General features: G+C 40.0%; 1 protein-coding gene across 1 annotated transcript in view; it reads left to right on the plus strand.

Annotated features, from left to right (window-relative positions):
- The window catches only part of LMNB1 (lamin B1), a 64,397-nt gene extending 44,190 nt beyond the window's left edge, over positions 1-20,207 (plus strand). The window contains exons 7-11 of the mRNA XM_024120630.3: positions 8,595-8,815; positions 9,679-9,904; positions 11,716-11,820; positions 14,564-14,683; positions 19,972-20,207. Of these exons, the coding sequence (XP_023976398.1) occupies positions 8,595-8,815; positions 9,679-9,904; positions 11,716-11,820; positions 14,564-14,683; positions 19,972-20,121 (822 nt within the window). The 3' untranslated portion in view covers positions 20,122-20,207. The remainder of the gene's footprint in view (positions 1-8,594; positions 8,816-9,678; positions 9,905-11,715; positions 11,821-14,563; positions 14,684-19,971) is intronic.
- The last annotated feature ends 2,036 nt before the right edge of the window (positions 20,208-22,243 follow it).

A 22,243-nucleotide genomic window follows, 5' to 3' on the forward strand; every position in this document is an offset into this window, starting at 1 on the left:
GAGTTTTTATCATAAATCGGTGTTAAATTTTGTCAAAAGCTTTTTCTGCATCTATTGAGATGATCATATGGTTTTTATTCTCCAGTTTGTTAATATGGTTTATCACATTGATTGATTTGTGTATATTGAAGAATCCTTGCATTCCTGGGATAAACCCCACTTGATCATGCTGTATGATCCTTTTAATGTGCTGTTGGATTCTGTTTGCTAGTATTTTGTTGAGCATTTTTGCATCTATGTTCATCAGTGATGAGCAGTGATATTGACCTGTAGTTTTCTTTCTTTGTGACGACTTAGTCTGGTTTTGGTATCAGGGTGATGGTGGCCTCATAGAATGAATTTGGGAGTGTTCCTCCCTCTGCTATATTTTGGAAGAGTTTGAGACAGCTAGGTGTTAGCTCGTCTCTAAATGTTTGATAGAATTCACCTGTGAAGCCATCTGGTCCTGGGCTTTTGTTTGTTGGAAGATTTTTAATCACAGTCTCAATTTCAGTGCTTGCGATTGGTCTGTTTAAATTCTTCTGTTTCTTCCTGGTTCAGTCTTGGAAGGTTGTGCTTTTCTACGAATTTGTCCATTTCTTCCAGGTTGTCCATTTTATTGGCATATACTTGCTTGTGGTAATCTCTCATGATCCTTTGTATTTCTGCAGTGTCAGTTGTTACTTCTCCTTTTTCATTTCTAATTGTTCGGAAAAGATACTTGATATGATTTCAATTTTCTTAAATTTACCAAGGCTCGATTTGTGACCCAAGATATGATCTATCCTGGAGAATGTTCCGTGAGCACTTGAGAAGAAAATGTATTCTGTTGATTTTGGATGCCATGTCCTATAAATATCAGTTAAGTCCATCTTGTTTAATGCATCATTTAAAGCTTGTGTTTCCTTATTTATTTTCATTTTGGATGATCTGTCCATTGGTGAAAGTGGGGTGTTGAAGTCCCCTACTATGATTGTGTTACTGTCGATTTCCCCTTTTATGGCTGTTAGTATTTGCCTTATGTATTGAGGTGCTCCTATGTTGGGTGCATAAATATTTACAATTGTTATATCTTCTTCATGGATCGATCCCTTGATCATTATATAGTGTCCTTCTTTGTCTCTTGTTATAGTTTTTACTTTAAAGTCTATTTTGTCTGATATGAGAATTGCTACTCCAGCTTTCTTCTGATTTCCATTTGCATGGAATATCTTTTTCCATCCCCTCACTTTCAGTCTGTATGTGTCCCTAGGTCTGAAGTGGGTCTCTTGTAGACAGCATATATATGGGTCTCGTTTTTGTATCCATTCAGCCAGTCTGTGTCTTTTGGTGGGAGCATTTAATCCATTTACATTTAAGGTAATTATCAATATGTATGTTCCTATTAATCTGAATGAGATCTTTGCTGGGTAGAGTAATCTTGGTTGTAGGTTTTTCCCTTTCATCTCTTTAAATATGTCCTGCCACTCCCTTCTGGCTTGCAGAGTTTCTGCTGAAAGATCAGCTGTTAACCTTATGGGGATTCCCTTGTATGTTATTTGTTGCTTTCCCCTTGCTGCTTTTAATATTTTTTCTTTGTATATAATTTTTGATAATTTGATTAATATGTGTCTTGACGTGTTTCTCCTTGGATTTATCCTGTATGGGACTCTCTGCACTTCCTGGACTTGATTCACTATTTCCTTTCCCATGTTAGGGAAGTTTTCAACTATAATCTCTTCAAATATTTTCTCAGTCCCTTTCTTTTTCTCCTTTTTCTGGGACCCTGTAATTCAAATGTTGTTGCGTTTAATGTTGTCCCAGAGGTCTCGGAGACCATCCTCAATTATTTTCATTCTTTTTTCTTTATTCTGCTCTGCGGTAGTTATTTCCACTATTTTATCTTCCAGTTCCCTTATCCGTTCTTCTGCCTCAGTTATTCTGCTATTGATTCCTTCTAGAGAATTTTTAATTTCATTTATTGTGTTGTTCATCATTGTTTGTTTTGTTCTTTAATTTTTCTAGGTCTTTGTTAAACATTTTTTGTGTGTTCTCCATTCTATTTCTAAGATTTTGGATCATCTTTACTGTCATTCCTCTGAATTCTTTTTCAGGTAGACTGCTTATTTCCTCTTCATTTGTCTGGTCTGGTGGGTTTTCACCTTGCTCCTTCATCTGCTGTATGTTTCTTTGTTTTCTCATTTTACTTACCTTACTGTGTTTGGGGTCTCCTTTTCAGAGACTGCAGGCTCGTAGTTCCCGTTGTTTTTGGTGTCTGCTCCCAGTGGCTAAGGTTGGTTCAGTGGGTTGTGCAGGCTTCCTGGTGGAGGGGATTAGTGCCTGTGCTCTGGTGGATGAGGCTGGATTTTGTTTTTCTGGTGGGCAGGACCACATCCAGTGGTGTGTTTTGGGGTGTCTGTGAACTTATTATGATTTTAATCAGCCTCTCTGCTAATGGGTGGGGTTGTGTTCCTGTCTTGCTAGTTGTTAGGCATAGGGTGTCCATCACTGGAGCTTGCTGGTCGTTGAGTGGAGCTGGGTCTTAGCATTTCGTTGAGTGGAGCTGGGTCTTAGCATTGAGATGGTGATCTCTGGCAGAGCTTATGCTGTTTGATATTACATGGAGCCGAGAGGTCTCTGGTGGACCAATGTCCTGAACTTGGCTCTCCCACCTCAGAGGGAAAGGCCTGACACCTGGCTGGAGCACCAAGACCCTGTAGCCACACGGCTCAGAGGAAAAAGGAGAAAAAAGGAAAGAAAGAGAATGTGGCAGGGGGTGGTGGTGGTGGTGTGATGAACTGGGAGATTGGGATTGACATATATACACTAATATGTATAAAATGGAAAACTAAGAAGAACCTGCCATATAAAAAAAATAAATAAAATTCAAAGAAAAGAAAGAAGAAAAAATAAAGTTATTTAAAAAAATAAAAAAATTATTAAAAATAAAATAAAATTAAAAAGTAATAAAAAAAAGTAAGAAGAGAGCAACCAAACCAAAAAACAAATCCACCAATGATAACAAGTAGAGAAGAACAAAAACAAAAAACTATACTAATAAAAAAGAAAACAGACAGAACCCTAGGACAAATGGTAAAAGCAAAGCTGTACAGACAAAATCTCACAAAGAAGCATACACATACACAGTCAGAAAAAGAGAAAAAGAAAAAAATTGTATATATCTATATATATATATATGTAAAAATGAAGAGAGCAGCCAAATCAATAAACAAATCTACCAATGATAAACTCTAAATAGTAAACTAAGATAAACGTAAAACCAGAAAAAAAATTAGATGCAGAAAGCAAACCCCAAGTCTACAGTTGCTCCTGATGTCCACCGCCTCAATTTTGGATGATTCGTTGTCTGTTCAGGTATTCCACAGATGCAGGGTACAACAAGTTGATTGTGGAGATTTAATCTGATGCTCATGATGCTTCTGGGGGAAATTTCCCTTTCTATTCTTTGTTCGCACAGCTCCTGGGGTTTAGCTTTGGAGTTGGCCCTGCCTCTTTGTGTAGGTCGCCTGAGGGTGTCTGTTCTTTGCTCAGACAGGACAGGGTTAAAGTAGCAGCTGATTCGGGGATTCTGGGTCACTCAGGCGGCGGGGAGGGAGGGGTATGGAACGTGGGGCGAGCCTGCGGTGGCAGGTGCCAGCGTGACGTTGCAACAGCCTGTGGCGCGCCATTCGTTCTCCCGGGGAAGTTGTCCCTGGATCCCGGGACCCTGGCAGTGGTGGGCTGCACAGTCTCCCAGGAGGGGAGGTGTGGATAGTGACCTGTGCTTGCACACAGCCTTCTTTTTTTGTTTGTTCGTTTTTTGTTTTTTTTAGCGGTATGCGGGCCTCTCACCGCTGCGGCCTCTCCCGCTGAGGAGCACAGGCTCCGGACGCGCAGGCCCATCGGCCCCGGCCCACGGGCCCAGCCGCTCCGCGGCACGCGGGACCCTCCCGGATCGGGGCACGAACCCGCGCCCCCCGCACCGGCAGGTGGGCCCCCAACCACTGCGCCACCAGGGAAGCCCCACACAGCCTTCTTGTTGGCTACAGCATCGGCAGGTGGACCCCCAACCACTGCGCCACCAGGGAAGCCCCACACAGCCTTCTTGTTGGCTACAGCAGCGGCCTTAGCGTTTCATGCCCGTCTCTTGTGTCCGCGCTGATAGCTGTGGCTCACGCCCATCTCTGGAGCTCGTTTAGGTGGTGCCCTGAATCCCCTCTTCTCACGCACCCAGAAACAATGGTCCCTTGCCTCTTAGGCAGGTGCAGACTTTTTCCCGGACTCCCTCCCAGCTAGCTGTGGCACACTAGCCCCCTTTAGGCTGTGTTCACGCAGCCAACACCAGTCCTTTCCCTGGGATCTGGCCTCCGAAGCCTGAGCCTCAGCTCTCAGCCCCCTCCTGTCCTGGCAGGTGAGCAGACAAACGTCTCGGGCTGGTGAGTGCTGGTCGGCACTGATCCTCTGTGTGGGAATCTCTCTGCTTTGCCCTCTGCACCCCTGTTGCTGTGCTCTCCTTTGTGGCTGCAAAGCTTCCCCCCCCCGACCCACCCCCTTGACTCCCCCAGTGAAGGGGCTTCCTAGTGTGTGGAAGCTTTTCCTCCTTCACAGCTCCGTCCCACTGGTGCAGGTCCCATCCCTATTCTATTGTCTCTGTTTTTTCTTTTGCCCTACCCAGGTACGTGGGGAGTTTCTTGCCTTTCGGGAGGTCTGAGGTCTTCTGCCAGTGTTCAGTAGGTGTTCTGTAGGAGTTGTTCCACATGTAGATGTATTTCTGATGTATCTGTGGGGAGGAAGGTGGTCTCCATGTCTTACTCCTCTGCCATCTTGAAGATCTTCCTGACATAGCCTTTAAAATGCTGACTTAGAAAATATTTTTTAAGATATATATATGATAGTGTTATTATGTTTTGGAATTAGGAGTTTCATACATTGCTTATAGCATTTGTTTCATTTCTATCTAGATGTTTGACTTTGGCCAAATTAATTGATTGGTCAGAGACTGTTTGAGTGGCAAAAGAGTCTCCAGTGGCGCTTTGAAAGCACGTGTACTTTTTTTTTTCTAACACCTGAACTCTGGAAACTTCTGTTGCAGCTAGATCATAATAAACTGGTACAGTTATTTTACATACTTTAAAACAAAGAAAACCCAAGACCATTAGAAACCAGTTAGTAAAATATGAACTCTATCTGCCCGTAGAGTTACAGGCAGAATCTTAACAGATAGTTTAGTTAGACCTCTTCATTTTCCTAATGTGGATACCAGTTTAGTGAGATACGTTACAGTTGATGGCAGAATCAGGAAGAAGAATCTAGGTCTATCTCTCATGTTGTGTTCTTTGTATTTCACTACAAAGCAGGTGTAGAGCAGCTATTTAAACTATATTTAACTATTTCTATTTAAAATACAAAATGACTTAGAGTAACTTTAAAACTTATTTATACCTAGATTGTGATTTTTCCCTCTTAAAGAACTCTATAACATCAAAGGCAGACAAATAGAGACATTTTGGTGTTTACACATTGAGGCTCAGAAGTTAAGTCTGAATCTTGGGTGGTTTATGTCCCTTTAGATTCCACCTTGTTGCCCATCTGTCTCTCCCACATGGGAGATAAAAGTGAAGAGATTGAAGAGGAGACGTTGTATTTATTTTTTTGGCCACACCTTGTGCCCTGTGGGATGTTAGTTCCCCGACCAGGGATCAAACCCGTGCCCCCTGCAGTGGAAGTGAGGAATCCTAACCACTGGACCGCCACGGAGTTCCCAAAGAGGACACATTTTACACTTCTTATATTTTCTTCCTCCAAAAAAAAAAAAATAAGCCTGAGAGGGAGAAAAAATAGATTTCTCAGTTTATAGCCTGTTTTTTTGCAAATGCAGTTAAATGCAAGTTCTCTGAGGCAGGATTTTGTTTAGTATCACTCTTGAGATGAATGCCTGCTTCTGATATAGAAAGTGTCTGGATTTTAATAAATTGATTGGTTGATTTTTTTTTTTAATTAAAAAAATTTTTTTGGCTGTGTTGGGTCTTCGTTGCTGTGCATGGGCTTTCTCTAGTTGTAGTGAGCGGCAGCTACTCTTTATTGCAGTGTGCAGGCTTCGCAATGTGGTGGCTTCTCTTGTTGCAGAGCATGGTTTCTAGGAACGTGGGCTTCAGTAGTTGCAGCATGCGGACCCTAGAGCGTGCTGTCTTCAGTAGTTGCGGCGCGTGGGCTCAGTAGTTGCGGCGTGTGGGTTCTAGGGTGCACCGGCTTCAGTAGTTGTGGTGCGTGGGCTCTAGAGCACAGGCTCAGAAGTTGTGGTGCACAGGCTTAGTTGCTCCGTGGCATGTGGGATCTTCCCCGACCAGGGATCGAAGTCCCCTGCGTTGGCAGGCGGATTTTTAACCACTGCGCCACCAGGGAAGTCCCTGGTTGATTATTTTTTAAATAACCTTTTTATTTTGGCATAATTGTAGATTTATAGAAAAGTTAGAAAGCTGGTTCAGACAGTTAGTTCCCTTATCTCCCTCCCTGAGTTTTCCCCCATTGTTAGCATCTTAGGTGACTGTGGTTCATTTGTCAAAACTAAGACACTGACATTGGTACATTACTATCAACTAGACTCTAGGCTGTTTGGATTTAACCAGATTTTCTATTACTGTAGTTTTTGTGTATTAGGATACCACAGGTCTCTGTAAGTCTCCTCTGGTCTGTGACAGTTTCTTAGGCTTTCTTTGTTTTTCATGACCTTGACAGTCTTGAGAAGAACTGGCCAGGTATCCTGTAGACTGTCCCCCAATCTAAGTTTGTCTGGTGCTTTTCTCATGATCAGCCTGGGGTTACAGATTTTAAGTGCCCTTCTTGTTACATCATATCAGGGATTACATGACATACACACAACGTCACTGGTGATGTTAACCCTCATCATTGATTAAGACAGTGTTTGCCAGGTTTCTCCACTGTTAAGTTACTATTTTTGCCTTTCCATACTCTGTTCTTGGGAAGCATGTCACTAAGTCCATCCCACTCTCAAGGGTAAAGGGCAGGAATTTAGCTCCACATCCTGAAGAAAGTATTCACCTTTATGAAATGGAACTCTTTTGTAAATATTCATCTTTTTCCCCCTATTTGTATATTTATTTATTTATTCATTTGTTTATATCAGTATGAATTCATGGAAATGTTTTTATAAAATGTTTTTATAATATAATAGCGAATACTACATTGTTTTATTGGCTCAGATTGTTCTAGCTTTGGCTATAAGGAGTTCTGTCAGATTGGCTACCATGTTCCCCCTTTTTTTGAGCACTTCTTTACTTTCTGGTTCTATAAGATGCTCTAGGCTCATCTTGTATTTTCCCTGCCCCAGCACTAGAATCAGCTATTTCTGCAAATAGCCCTGGTTCTTTTTAATTGGAGAGTGGCATCTAGGGATTAAGATCTGGGCACTGAGTATGCTCATTGGTATTGGGGTGTCATTGCTTCTAGGCCTGCTTGTGGGCGGAGCTAGGTAATGTGTATATGCTAACCCATGTTTACACATTTATCTGTAGTTGTATCTCTGTCCACTTGTGTTTATATTAAGGTAACCAGGAGTTTATATATGTGTCTCTGACTCTAACCCTGTACCACTGGGTTCACTTTTGGCTTCCTTCCTTGCTTACCTGTAACTGCTCTCTGAGAGTAAGAAACCTGGTTTCTGCCATGCCGTTTACTTATTTGTCCAGCCCCAGTATACATGCAAAGCAGTTTCAAATTTTTAAATCTGTACCCCTGTGAGAAATAAATTCACTAACCTGGAGTGCAGTGTTTCTGCATAACATAGAGCTCCTTTTTATCTTTAGCCTTCTAGATTTAACATTTGTACAGTATGTGCCCTTTCTCTCCTGCTTTGATGCGCAGGTACTTGTGATTTAAGGGCCTAAGCTATACATCAGTCTTTCTGAGTTGATTACCTTTGTTATTTTCTGAGGTTATGGAGATGAATTCTGTTTTGGAGAAATAGAGATGAATAGTTACCTAGTGAACCACAGGGTTTCTAAGATGAACCTTTTGGTATAGGATGTGTGATTTTTTCATTTTTTTAATACCAAATATGAAGTTTCTATGTTTACAATAATATTTCCAGACTACCATATATCATATAGTCTTTGTATGCTGATTGAGCATGGGAAAGAACAACAGTTCTAAAGTGGTAGCGGGAATCGCTTTTCTTCAGTTTCTGAATAGTTCCAGCAATTTTCCAAAAGATACTATGTTTCTTTTCAATGAGTTTTCTATCTTTTGATTCTTTACTGTTGTTACTTTATACTTTTGAGCTAAATGGTTTGTAGGGGAGCCAGACTTGACTTTTACTAAAACCACAGCTTACAATTTTGTTTTATTTGGTCAAGTAAAGAAAAATTATATGTACATTTATGACACATTTGATGAATATATCTTTTTCTAGCCTTTTTATAAGATAAAACTTTCCTGAGGGTTGTATTTTGTATTGGAGAAATTGAAATTTTGGTTTTTAATTTCTTAAAATAAAAATTTTCTTGGATTCTGATGTCAGAGATTGGATTTGTTCCAGTCCAGGAAATAGTTTAGAATAGCTGCCTTGTGCTAATGTTGGAATGTTCCTAGAAAGTAAATGTGTTCCCTTGAATCTTAAGTCTAGAGCATGTTTGGAGAGGATTCAAGAGTTGGAGGACTTGCTTGCTAAAGAAAGAGACAACTCTCGCCGCATGCTGTCTGACAAAGAGAGAGAGATGGCAGAAATACGGGATCAGATGCAGCAACAGCTGAACGATTATGAACAACTCCTTGATGTAAAGTTAGCCCTGGACATGGAAATCAGTGCGTACAGGAAGCTCTTAGAAGGCGAAGAAGAGAGGTGAGTAACTTAGTTGTCACCCTACCTCATAGTCTGCTTTTTGCCCCACCCTTTCTATTTAAAGAAAAGTAAATAGGTTTTTTTTTTCTTTTGACAATTAAGGCAACTTTAAATATTTTCTTGTTTCTTTTAATACCTAGCTATAGAGATAGGTAGTAATAGGTCATACTTTTACCTCAACAATAGAAGATGTTCAAGCAGTCTTATTATTTTAAATGCTGAACTCTGTCAGGATAGAGTTGAACTGTGTCAGGATAGAGTCTTTCCTTTAAGAATTAAAATGTTTTGATAATTTAATATGTTGCAAAATATCAGATTTGCTGAAAGAGACTTTATACTTATTTTTCAAATCTCATTAGTGTATTAATCCTTTTATACCTTTTCTGAGAAAAAAGTTCCAAAGGGAAAGTGTCTGATTTAGAAGAAAAGCCATTTATTTTCAGTATTGTATGCATTGTGATTGTAATTTTGTAAAAAGAAAATGCAGGTATGAAAAACTTAAGGAAAGTATACTAAATGTAACAGGGGTTGTGGTAGGGTGGTGGTAGATGACATGTTCACCCCAGTGTCCTCCCCTCATCTCCCCACCCCCTGGTTTTCCAAACTTCCTGCATTATGGTTATAGTCTATTCCTACCTAAAACATTCAAATAATATTTTTTTAAAAAGAAAAAAAAAAGTATTATGACAGTGGGCATTGTAGCACAAATAAGTTTCTCTTCGTTAAGATGTATGTTGGCTTTGTCTAACAGATTGTCATTAATGTTTTAGTAATGCATGTGCAGGATATTAATACCCTTTTTTTTTTTAAGGTAGGAAGGGCATATGTGTTTCTTAATTAGAATGTTTTATTCCTCCATGTAGATTGAAGCTCTCTCCGAGCCCTTCTTCCCGTGTGACAGTATCACGCGCATCCTCGAGTCGCAGCGTGCGTACAACCAGAGGGAAGCGGAAGAGAGTGGACGTGGAAGAATCCGAGGCCAGCAGTAGTGTCAGCATCTCTCATTCTGCCTCAGCCACTGGGAATGTCTGCATTGAAGAGATAGATGTTGATGGGAAATTTATCCGTTTGAAGAACACTTCCGAACAGGTGGAAACACAGACCCCTTTTTGGTCAGCGTGGCTTTGCTGATTGGTGTCTTGCAGTTGTAATAACTCCTCAGCCTTTATTTGGATTCAGTCTTTGTGGAATAAGAGTTTCCCTCTCCTTTTTAACCTAAATTCATGAAGTGTAGTATGAATTTAAATAGGAGGAGGAAGAGGGATGGTGCGCTTAGTAGTTTAAAGATTTTATTCTTTAGCTCTTCTTTAGAGAGCCAGGGCTTTTTTTCACATCTGGTCATTTTGTCACCGTGGCCTTCCTAAGGATGAATTATTAATATTCCCTGTCCTACCTAGCCAGATTTGTGAAGAAGTTAGATTATGGGTATAGATGGTAGATATTCTTTCCAGATGGAAGGAAGGAAATACGAGCCCAGACTTGGACACGTGTAGAGAGTGTTTTTCTCTCTAAATAAATGAATGAATAGTACTGATTTAATTTATATCAAGACTAGTATGAAGCCCTATCTTGAAATTATTTGTTTAAAAGTAAACATAAAGTCTTCCCTGGTGGCGCAGTGGTTGAGAGTCCGCCTGCCGATGCAGGGGACACGGGTTCGTGCCCCGGTCCGGGAAGATACCGCATGCTGTGGAGTGGCTGGGCCCGTGAGCCATGGCCGCTGAGCCTGCGTGTCCGGAGCCTGTGCTCCGCAACGGGAGAGGCTACAGCAGTGAGAGGCCTGCGTACCGAAGGAAAAAAAAAAAGTAAACAAAATATTCATAGCAGGGAATTCTGAACTTTTGCTCTGGGGCTTTCGAGAGCTCAGTAGTGGAGGTCTTGGGAAGATCCTGGCTAGGCATCATTGAGCTGGGGTTGTGAAGGGGTATCAGGTGATGCCAGAGGAAGGCAGGTCTGAGGTGTAGTGGGGATGCAGTGGGATGGATGTTACTTCCAGAAGCACGTTCAGGATTTGTAAAATGTTTGTAAAATCACTCCTTTTCTCACCAAAGCTATTGAAACTGGCTTGCATGTGGATGAATAAATACTTTGGATGGGCAAAGGAGCTTTAGCAGTCCTGATGTGGAAGAGCATAGGTTCTAAGCCCTCTTAGTCACGACTTTAGAAACTAAAGAACAGAGTAGCCTCTGCTACTCCATTGCAGTAGTTTGGCTGTGCTTTGTGGAGCTATTCTGGAGCTGGCTCTCAGCCTTGTTTACTCCTGTCTTTGAGTTAGAGATGGATATAAATAAATTAATTCAGCTAATTGCTTTAATACCCTGCACTGTTCCTCAGGAGAGTCAGGCAGCTCTGGGCAGCCTGCGGGCTAGCGTTGATAGCCAGCGCTTGGGACTGGCTCATTATGTCATTGACCCATTTTTTAGCCCCTTAGGCTTTAAGGTAAGAGTTAAATATGGGCAGAAGTGGTACAGATGAAGAAGAAAAAGGACATATTTTCTTCCTTCTCTTTCCAAGCTTTATGGTGTAAATTTTAAAAGCTTAAAGCAATCAAAAATTAGATATTTATAATGGTGGTTATGAAGCTAGATTGTGTTGTAAATTTAAATTATATACCTGTTCTAGCATTGAATATCACCATTTAATTTGGTTCACATCCCTTTTCTTGCAGTTTTGTCCTCTTTAAAATTAAACACCTTAATAATTAAAACTGCAGCATTGTCAAAGTTTTTGTTTTGCTGAATGACAAAACCATGTTTTCTTTTCATAGTAGGAAAATATAAACCATGGGAAGACAATCATAAAGTTGTCTTAGTTTAACTGCCTATGGATTGATTTATTTGATTATTCCATAACTTTCTGTATATTTGAAGTGACCTTGTTTTATTTTGTTCTTTCAATAGGATCAACCAATGGGAGGCTGGGAGATGATCAGAAAAATTGGAGACACATCAGTCAGTTACAAATATACCTCAAGATATGTGCTGAAGTCAGGCCAGACTGTTACAGTAAGTTAATTTAGTCATCATTTAATTTAACTTCATTGTCTTAACCAATAGTTAAAGTAATTAAAACCATTTTGGCTTAAAGAAAAGCATTTTAAAAATGGGCATTAAAATGTTTTTGACATTATTAGGGAATTACAAGTACTATTAAAGATTTTTAAAATTCTTTGTTATTGAGAGTGGTGATTGACTTTTAATAGTGAAAGAATTGACCTTTGAATTATTTTTATTTTGTCTACTCCAGTAGAAATTAACAGCTGATACCCCCCCTTCATCCCTAAAGAAGTTGAGGTGACTATCTCCTTTTATCAGTTCCTTTTTAAAAATACTAAATACATGTTTAAGATTTTATGATTGATACAGACCTTACTAAGTGTTTAAGATCAAAGGCTCAAACAGGTTAGAACTTCTCTTTTAAAAAGTGTATTCATAGAACTTGCCACCACATTGTGAAAATATCAGATGCTAATTTTGAAATAACGGGTAAAAATTGGAACAGATATCCTAACCACACTGTCTTTTCTTCTCTTTAGTAATTATTGTAGTGAGAGAAAATTGCTCAGTCCTATTATGTGTCTTACAGAAGCTGCATAATGTGATGGAAAGAATCTGACATTTTTAATTCAGAAGATTCAGATTTGAGCGTGCCCTTTATCTCTTTAAAAGTATAAAACCACTATGCCAATCATCTGCTTTTTCCACTGGATACAGTTCCTCAGTGACTAAATAGATATATATATTCTATAGGTCTAGTGGAGAACTCAATTTTCACATTAAAAAATGTAAGGCATTGTTTTTCCTTTGGTAGTTGGCATAAATGTGTTAAGAAGCTGTTTGGAATGTGGTAATCATAAGTGATATTTCTGTAAAATTGTACAAGGCAGGGCAATAGCAAAGATCAGTTTAAAACTCCAGAACAGAAGTAAGGGAACTACTATGTAATTTTAAATTTTCTTGTAGCCACATTAAAAACAAGTGAAAAAGAAAGATGTGAAATTAACTTTAGAACTATGTTTTAAATTTAACCCAATATATCTAAAATATTATCATTTCAACATCTGATGAATATAAAAGTTATTAGATCAGTTTAAAAAAATATCTATTTATTTATTTATTTGGCTGCGCTGGGTCTTAGTTGCGACCCACAGGATCTTTGTTGCAGCATGCGGAATCTTTAGTTGTGGCATGCAGGATCTTAGTTGCGGCATGTGGGATCTAGTTCCCTGACCAGGGATTGAACCCGGGCCCTCTGCTTTGGGAACGTGGAGTCTAAACCACTGGACCACCAGGGAAGTCCCTTTTTTTTTTTTTTAAAAAACTAAATCTTGACACTTCGAGATACCCTTACAGCACATCTTAGTTGGGACTAGCCATGTTTCAAGTGCTCACAAGCCACATATGGCTACCATATTGAACGACACAGCTCTAGGACATACTAGTTTTAGGTTAAATTACCCAGTAAGGTTACTGGCGTGTTATGATTATTATTAAACACTGAACCAACTGTATGATTCCATATGGACTAGTGAAAAATATAGCTTGAGGTTAGATTAACATTCCACATAACCTGAAAGTCAGCCCAGATCCAGTTCTCTTTTCAGTTTTATCCTAGTAATGCTTCTTGCCCCTTTCCATTTATAATGGTGATGGAAGATCTGGAAGCTTCAAGTGAGCACTTTAAGAGGAAGGGGTCTCTCCTAATTAGTAATTGATAAGGTTTTCTCCCCGTTAAAAAAAATACCTGCTTATACTATCTCCCGTCTTCATTCTGCCATCATATGGCCCTTTATATTGCAAGACAATTTATGGAGTACAAAACTTTGCTGTATCTTTTCATATGGTCTTTTAGAAAGATCAGGACTGGTAGTAGTGTCCCTACAGGTGAGGACATAGAGGTTTGTAAAGGTGTAGTGTTATGTCCATGATACAAACCCAGGTTTTCTAACTCTCAAGTGTTCTCTATTCTACCAATGCTCTTCTGCCAGTAAATACATAAAAAATGTTGCAGAATTTCCCTGCTTATGAAAAGGGAAATCTTTCTGTTTCTTTTGCCTATTTCTGTAGCAGTCATATTTTCCATTGACTAATGAGTTATTTGTCTGTTTCCTGAATTCTTTTTGGAATTCAGACTCAGACACTGGGGTATTATGACACTGTCTCTGGTTGGATATATACCACTTTCCATTAGAATATTCTAGATAGGCTGTCTGCTGCAAAGCTTTTGAGAGAAGTTAGTCATCTCCTCAATTCCTGCTATAGGCAGCTGGAGGATACCATTGGAAGGGGTAGAAAGCTCTAACACGGAAGGATGGCTCATGAAACCCGTAGAATAATAGAATGCTAACAGAGCTTATATTCATTGAGTCAGCCATTTCCTCCATGTGGGTAATCATTTTTCTTCACAACAGTCCCGTGTATTATCAGTACCATTTCTGTCCCATTGGAGGGTAAGTAAGGTAGCTTGCTCAAGGTGAGCTGGCATGTAGGTGAGCTAGCATGTGAATCTAGGCAACTTCACTTCAGAGTCCTGTGTGTCAACATTTTTATTTATCTGACTGGGAAGCTGAGGCCTAGCTAAGCTCTATGGGATATGCAGATAGTTAATATAGCAAGTCTAAAGCTAGGCCATAGTTCTGGAACTTTTAGAATCAGTCCTCTTACAAGGTGTTAAAGTCTCATCATTATGTTGTTATTGGCATGTGGGAGAGCTGGGCTCTGTGTAGACTGATTTCCTTTTTTTTTCTAGATCTGGGCTGCAAATGCCGGTGTCACAGCCAGTCCTCCCACTGACCTCATCTGGAAGAACCAGAACTCTTGGGGCACTGGCGAAGATGTGAAGGTTATATTGAAAAATTCTCAGGGAGAGGTATGGTCATTTTATCAGTACCACCACAGTGTCAATTTTTTTTTCTTCATTGAAGTACAGTTGACTTACAATGTTGTGTTAATTACTGCGGTACGGCAGAGTGATTCAGTTATACATATATGTACATTTTTTTTTTTTTTGGCCACGCCACGCAGCCTGTGGGATCTTAGTTCCCCAACCAGGGATTGAACTCGGCCACTGGCAGTGAGAACGTGGAGTCCTAACCACTGGCCTGCCAGGGAATTCCTGTGTACCTTCTTTTTTTAAAATACTTTTCCATTATGGTTTATCATAGGATATTGAATATAGTTCCCTGTGCTATGCAATAGGACCTTGTTGTTTATCCATTTTATATATAATAGTTTGCATCTGCTCATCCCAAACTCCCACTCCCATCCCTCCCCCAACCCCTGCCCCCTTCACAACCACCAGACTCTTCTCTATGTCCATACCACAGTGTCAGTTTCACCTGAGAGTTCATCATGCAAGTGTGATTTCTTTTCAAAAATGAAATTTAAATGTGAAGTAACTGATTGCTTAAATCAGACCAAGGCTGCTGAGTCAATGAAAGTGATGCTAACTCCAGGTTTTAGGAATGAAATATGAGTGTATTGTAGTTCTCATTGTTAGTACAGGTTCCAGAGTCAGTCTGTGTCCAGTTTCTGTCTTCACTGCCCAGTGACTTTGTGACTTTGGGTAAGTTCCTTCACCTCTCTTAGTTTTATCATTTTAAAATGGAGATAATAATAACAGGATAACTAATATAAATAAAATAATAGAATGAGAATAATATAATTGAGACAATCCTTGGGAAATGGTCAGAATAGTATCTGGCCGCTGGTAAATGCTTAGGTTATTAACCTTGTTACTGACTTTCAACATGCTCGTGAAACTGAGTTTAATGATTGTGGAGTGTACATTTGCTTGATGTGTATGTTTTCAACACGTCACTCCTAGAACTCTTGTCAAAGAACCTTACCTACCCCCACATAAAGACACTCCCCAATTCCCCCAGCCACACACACATACCAAGAGATGAAAGTGTCTTCAGAGGATGGCGTGGTTTCAGGTCAAAGTACAGCATCCCCTTAGGGGTTCCTTCTCTGCTCCCATAGTGCCCAGGCACAGACCTTGTCTAGATTGTCACGTTGTCCTCTCACTAGAGTAATAAGCATGTCAAGGGCAAGGAACTGTTCTGATTTTTCCTGGCACATAATAGGCACTTAGTGAGAAATTACTGGATAAAATTTTAGGAAAATCAAACATGGACCTTTACTTAAGTTCAGAGAAATAAAGTGTAATTAATAGCATTCATTCTGGGGGTCTGAGGTGTTCGCATACGAGAAGTCCTCTGCCCAGCCATCTTTCCAGCCATCCCTCACTGTAAACATCTGCTGGTGTTTAGACTGCTCTTAGTAAGGAATTCACTGTCTGCTGAATGAAGAATGCCCTTTATCTCAGACTGAGACTGAAAATGAAAGGGCATCTGATGTTTTCCACCGTAGACTTCAGTACAGTTCACCTCCAAATACTTGCTAGATTCTCAGGGTGTGGGCGTTTACAGATGCCTTCCGGAATTCACAAACTTTGAGGAGCCGGATCTCCTCCTGTTTTCTGTGTGGAGCCCTGCTTGCTTTTTGCCTTCGGCACTTTGGAATTCTTCCCAGTTGTCACTGGTGCTGCTGCCCAAGTGCTGAAATTACTGCAGCTCCTATGCCGGTAGTTCCTTCGACATCTGAAATTGGCAGAATACATGTTTCTTTCAAAACAGTGTTACGAGTGCCGATTTGCCCGGATTATAAAGCACGGTTTTAAGGGGCTATGGTAGATGAAATAGGTTTTCATTAACCATGGAATCTAGTCACCACCTTTTTCTGTGTGAAAATGTGTTCCAAGTTAGAAACGATCTTATAGGAGGATATTTGGAATGCAGCGGGTTTAAAAGCGCACAAAATAGATACGACAAGTGAAAAAGTAGATGCCATGACATGGGATATGTCTGGAGGTAGTATTACCAGTGATGTTTCAATTAAGCTGAATGAAGCTCAGGTTTCCCTTCATAATTCAAACCACTGAATTCTATAATGGATTATTTGGTTGGTTTGTTTTCCTGTTCTTTTAATAAACTTCTGCATTCTGCTTGTTAGGCTCTATGAAGTGACCTCTGTCAGAAATGAGGAAAGTATTATGAATACAGTTCTTATTTCTGTGATTGTCAGGCAAGTACTTTTGGCATTTATTCATTTAATTTTGTGAGACCATGTTTATTAATAGGTCCCAGACCGTATTTATAATAATTCATAATTACCACCATAAAGACCACTTTTCTGTAAGATTGTAGGTAATTGGCTTAAGTCGGTGTAATTTTTTTACATATATTTTCTTGCTGAGACATTGGAGATATCAGGAAACCCAATTAAACTGGCTTTAAAATAATGGGAATATTTGAGTTCACAAAACCAACCATCCAGAGATAGTGGACTTGATCCATTGGCTCACCCAGTGTCCCCAAGAATCTTTCTGTTGTCTGTTTCCTGAGTGTCTCCCTCATGGATGCAAGGTAGCTGCCGGCTGCTCTTGGAGGTGCATCATTCTAGGTTTACTTCTCGTGGGCAAGAGCATTGTGCCTAGTCAGGTCCTCGTCTGGACTTTGCTCTCGTAGTACCAGCCTGGGTCACGTGCCCACCTCTGAGCCAGTTCCTGGAGTCAAGAGAACAGAGTTAGAGCTTGAGCCTTCTCCATGGCTAGATCACACTCAGCTTGTGACACACATGTCACATCTCCATGGGAGAGAGGGTACCCAGGTAAAAGTGGGTGCTCTTACTGAGAAATGACCGGGGAGGGGTGGTCCTAGGATGAAAAACAGCAAATGTCACCATGGAGAAATAAAATGTTTTTTAATGAGGGAAATAAAAAATAAAGCATTCTCTCTGTACCTTCTAGAATACAGGCATCACTGAAATTTTTGTATATGCACATGATTACTTATGTATACAGAGATATTCTAGTTTAACAGTCAACTCCTTCATCAACAAAAACTGCCTTGATTTTTAGTATTTGCTGAACTGTGGTGATTTCAGACTACCCACACGCTGTGACTGAGCACAGAGTTGAAGAGGCAGCACGTGAGCTGGCGCTAGCTGGCCCTGCCGCACTGCTGGGGAGATGGGTGTAACTTTATGTGCTCAGGGCTTTACCCAGGCAGACCCATGGCATGTTGATAGAGACCATTTATGTGTGCCTTTCAGGGCACTTGATAGGGTTGCGGGTTGCGTGTCTTGCTGAGAGGAGTTTTTTTGGTAAAGACGTTTGTCTTTTAGCACCTTGACTAATAATTTCCTGGGCCTAAACCTCCCAGCAACTTTTGGTTCTAAATTTGTTTTATTATTTTTCTATTTAAATTTGTCGACATTTATTTAGCTCACTTATGTTCCATACAGGCTTTCTGCATTAAATTAACTGATTTTTAAATGTTGTCAAATGAAAAGTGCTTAACAGCAGGCTTACGTTAAAGGCAGTTATGCTGAAGTAATTCATGATTAATGAAGTTGGGCAAGTTGCTGTTTTTTAAGCTTCTCATTTGAGACTCATAATCTGGTGTTGCATCACAAGCTTTAAGAGCCAGTGTTTCCGTATGGGATGTATACACTGTCATGAGTTGCTAGAAGCTGAAATGTGAGAATTCTATAACATTTTATTTGACTTTTCTTTCCTCATTTTAAGATGAGTTGAGGGAAGCTAGGTACTCTGAAAACTTTTTGGGAATCTTTTTTCTGTTTTGTATGCCATCATCCCCCAGTGGATATCTTAGTTCAGAGTTGTAATTGATCTAAGGATTCACATGCTTTTTTATTAGTGCTAATTTGGTTAAAGCAAGTGTTATTTGTGAAAAGACTATTTGTGTGTATAAACACAGACTGATCTCACAGAATTGAAGTTTCTGGCTAATTCAGACTCAAAATGGTCCATCTTCCTTGGCTGTGCAACAATAATCAAAATTCCCTACAAAATACTACTGTACTACCTTACTTCATTTATAAAATATATATGTGGACATGTTGTAAATAGAACTCTCATTTCTCTGTCACTGTTCTCTGGTTTTCTTCCTCTGCCATTTTAAACTAGCTAGTCTGTGTTAAATTTCAGGTAAGCTTTTACTGATGTGATTTTAGTGTCTTCATCTGGAGTTATCTTTCTTGAGTAACCTTAGGACATGCATGGTACAGAGTAAAATTAGACGCTCTGCAGCACTCTAGGACACTCATTTACTTGCTGCTAGATCATTAGGTTAGCCTTGTGCTTAAACAGAAACGCTGCATTTGTGCAAGTCAGCGTTCTCTACAGGAAAGTCATTTGTATTTGTGCCTTTCAGTAGAAAATGGAAATGGTTACTTTCTGTTATGCCTCCAGTGACTAATAGGAGATCTGTTTTTTTGTACAGAGTACACTGGAACTTCACTAGTATGTTATTAGTAAATAGTGTTCCTGTGTCTTGATTCTGTTTCATTCAAGAGGAACTAGCTGCTGAAGGAATGAAAGTTTGTCCTTTTCATCTCACTCATCACGTGGTCCTCTTGCCACCGAGGTCCCTGAGAGCACAGCAGTTAGCCTCTGACTTCATTTTATTCAGCATTTATTTAGCACCTTCTCTTTGCTAGGAGCCAAGATCTTTAAGCTGAATTCATGTTGAGTGTTATAAAGAATTTAGTGTGCCAAATCATTTACAGAATTGTTAGTAACAGAATGGGATAAAAAGCAGTGGAAACTTCTCAGCAGGTATTTCAAATTGGATACCAGTAGCTCCCCTGCAGGGAATATTGAAAATCTAAGAACTGCTACTAATTATGCAAAAATTCCTGTTCAGTAGCTGAAGCTACTGATGAGCCACTTAAAAAAAAAAAAGTCCCTGATGTAGGAATGCTGTTTCTTAAATTTACGCAAAGAAAAGATGTCGTCTTCCCACAGTCTTCATGATTTTTAAGTATAGTGTTTTTTTTTTTTAATTAATTAATTTTTAAATTTTGGCTGCGTTGGTCTTTGTTGCTGCGCGCCGGCTTCTTCTAGTTGTGGTGAGCGGGGGCTACTCTTCGTTGCAGTGTGCGGGCTTCTCATTGTGGTGGCTTCCCTTGTTGTGGCTCATGGGCTTAGTTGCTCCACGGCATGTGGGATGTTCCAGGACAGGGATCGAACCCGTGTCCCCCACATTGGCAGGTGGATTCTTAACTACTGCATCACCAGGGAAGTCCCAAAGTATAGTGTTTTAACTTAAATCAAACTCTTGTGTTTAGGAGGTTGCTCAAAGAAGTACAGTCTTCAAAACAACCATACCTGAAGAGGAAGAGGAGGAGGAAGAAACAGCTGAAGTGGCTGTCGAAGAAGAACTTTTCCACCAGCAGGGAGCCCCAAGAGGTTCCAATAGAAGCTGTGCAATTATGTAAACTTCTCATGTCAACTGTCTTCCTCAAAATAAAGAAGTATGGTAATCCTTTACCTACATGCAGTGCAGAGCCTTCTCAGAAGCACAGAATATAGGAAGAGGAGGAGGAAGAAACAGCTGAAGTGGCTGTCGAAGAAGAACTTTTCCACCAGCAGGTATTACTTTAATATATGTCTTTTAAATTTTATTAACAGAATTACATGAAAACCAAAACCAATAGTGGAGCTTGTTTTTTCCCTATTCCTTGATGAACTAAGTCAGTGATCTACCAAGTGGGGTTTGTTCTTCCTGAGGGGATCTTCAAGATACAGTACATTTGGGTACTGGAAGAAAATGTTAGCACTTCTTTTTAAAAAATTATTTATCATATCAAATTTCAGTTTTGTCTTTTGTTTTATAATGTATGTAATATGTTATGGTAGGACATGTATGCCACATGAATAAGTATATATGGATTGGAATGCATGCTAAGAATTATTTATTGAAGGGTTCTTTGATTGAGTTTAGGTGACTAAATTGGAGCAGGTATCTGCATATAAACTTAAAAAAAACAAAGAGTAGGGACTTCCCTGCTGGTGCAGTGGTTAAGAATCCGCCTGCCAATGCCAGGGACACGGGTTCGAGCCCTGGTTGGGGAAGATCCCACATGCTGCAGAGCAGCTAAGTCTGTGAGCCACAACTACTGAGCCTGTGCTGTAGAGCCCGCCAGCCACAACTACTGAGCCTGCGCGCTGCAACTACTGAAGCCCATGTGCCTAGAGCCCGTGCTCTGCAACAAGAGAAGCCACCACAATGAGGAGCCCATGCACCACAACCAAGAGTAGCCCCCGCTCACTGCAGCTAGAGAGAAAAGCCCATGTGCAGCAACAGAGACCCAACACAGCCAAAAAATAAATAAATAAAATAAAATTTAAAAAAAAATCATTACCTGATTAAAAAAAAAAAGAGTAATGTTCAGCTTCAGTGTGAAGCAAAATTCTTGCTGTCTTTAGTTTTTAATCATTTAATTGCAAGATAGATTTTAGCTGATGCTTGGACTTTTGAGAGTCCTTGAAATAAACTCTAAATTTGATTTTAATTAATTAAATTGGAATTATTAATAAGTAATGAGCCTTCAGTTTATATTCTCAAGCTGTTCAAGTCTGATCATTAATCAAAATTCCTACCCTTATCCTTATAAGACATCATCACCATGTCTCCAGATTTATAAATCTGTTTGTTTTGATTAATTAGCCCCAATCCTACTCCAAATAAACATTCTCTTATGTGTTCAGCCTCCAGAGTTGAGAACCACTTGAGGTGGGTTATGGTAGAATGAATTTTTGGCATGGATACTTCCTCGTACATTTTGGAGGAATATTTAAGACTAGGTGTTTTATACTTGGCTTTAACAAGAAACCAGGTACAAGATCCATTTCCTGCCCTTATTTGAAACATTATAATGACCGGAAGTAAAATAACAATATAAGAGATATATCAGGGTGCCAGGCTAGTGGTTCAGAGCATGAGTTGTAGCAGGTCAGATGCTGGAGAAGGCTCTTTAGGCCACCAGAACAGTTGAGATCTCTGGAAAATAGGCTTGTCCAGTATTTTGAAGGATGGGCAATTATTTGAGTATCAGAAGGCAGATGGTAGTGTTCTGTGGTTGTTTGAATTATCTGTTGCTACATTAGGAGACCACCTTAAATTAAAACTCAGTGACTTAAAACTGATTTCTTAATTCCTATGACTCTGTGGTTTGACTGGACTCAACTGGGCAGTTCATTTGTTCCTACACGATGGAGAGTGAAGTCAGTCATGCAGTTGCATTCAGCTGGAAGCTTGGCTGGGGCTGGAATGTTCTCCATGTCTGTTTCCATGTGGTTTCTTATCATTTGGTGGTTTAGCCCAACCTTCTTTACAACATGGCACCTGGCTTCCAAGAGAGTGAAAACGGAAAGCATTAGATTTCTTAAAGGCCCATATTCTCTTAGTCAAAGTAAGTCATAGGCCAGCTTCAATTCCAGGGGAGGGTAAATAGTCTCCACCTCATAATGGGAGGAGTGGCAAAGAATTTATCGTGATCTTTAATTCATCACAGGGTATATGTCAAGACTTGAGCACCAAGTATATCTGTCCATCCA

Source organism: Physeter macrocephalus, chromosome 8, assembly GCF_002837175.3.
Source record: "Physeter macrocephalus isolate SW-GA chromosome 8, ASM283717v5, whole genome shotgun sequence".
Taxonomy (NCBI): Eukaryota; Metazoa; Chordata; class Mammalia; order Artiodactyla; family Physeteridae; genus Physeter; species Physeter macrocephalus.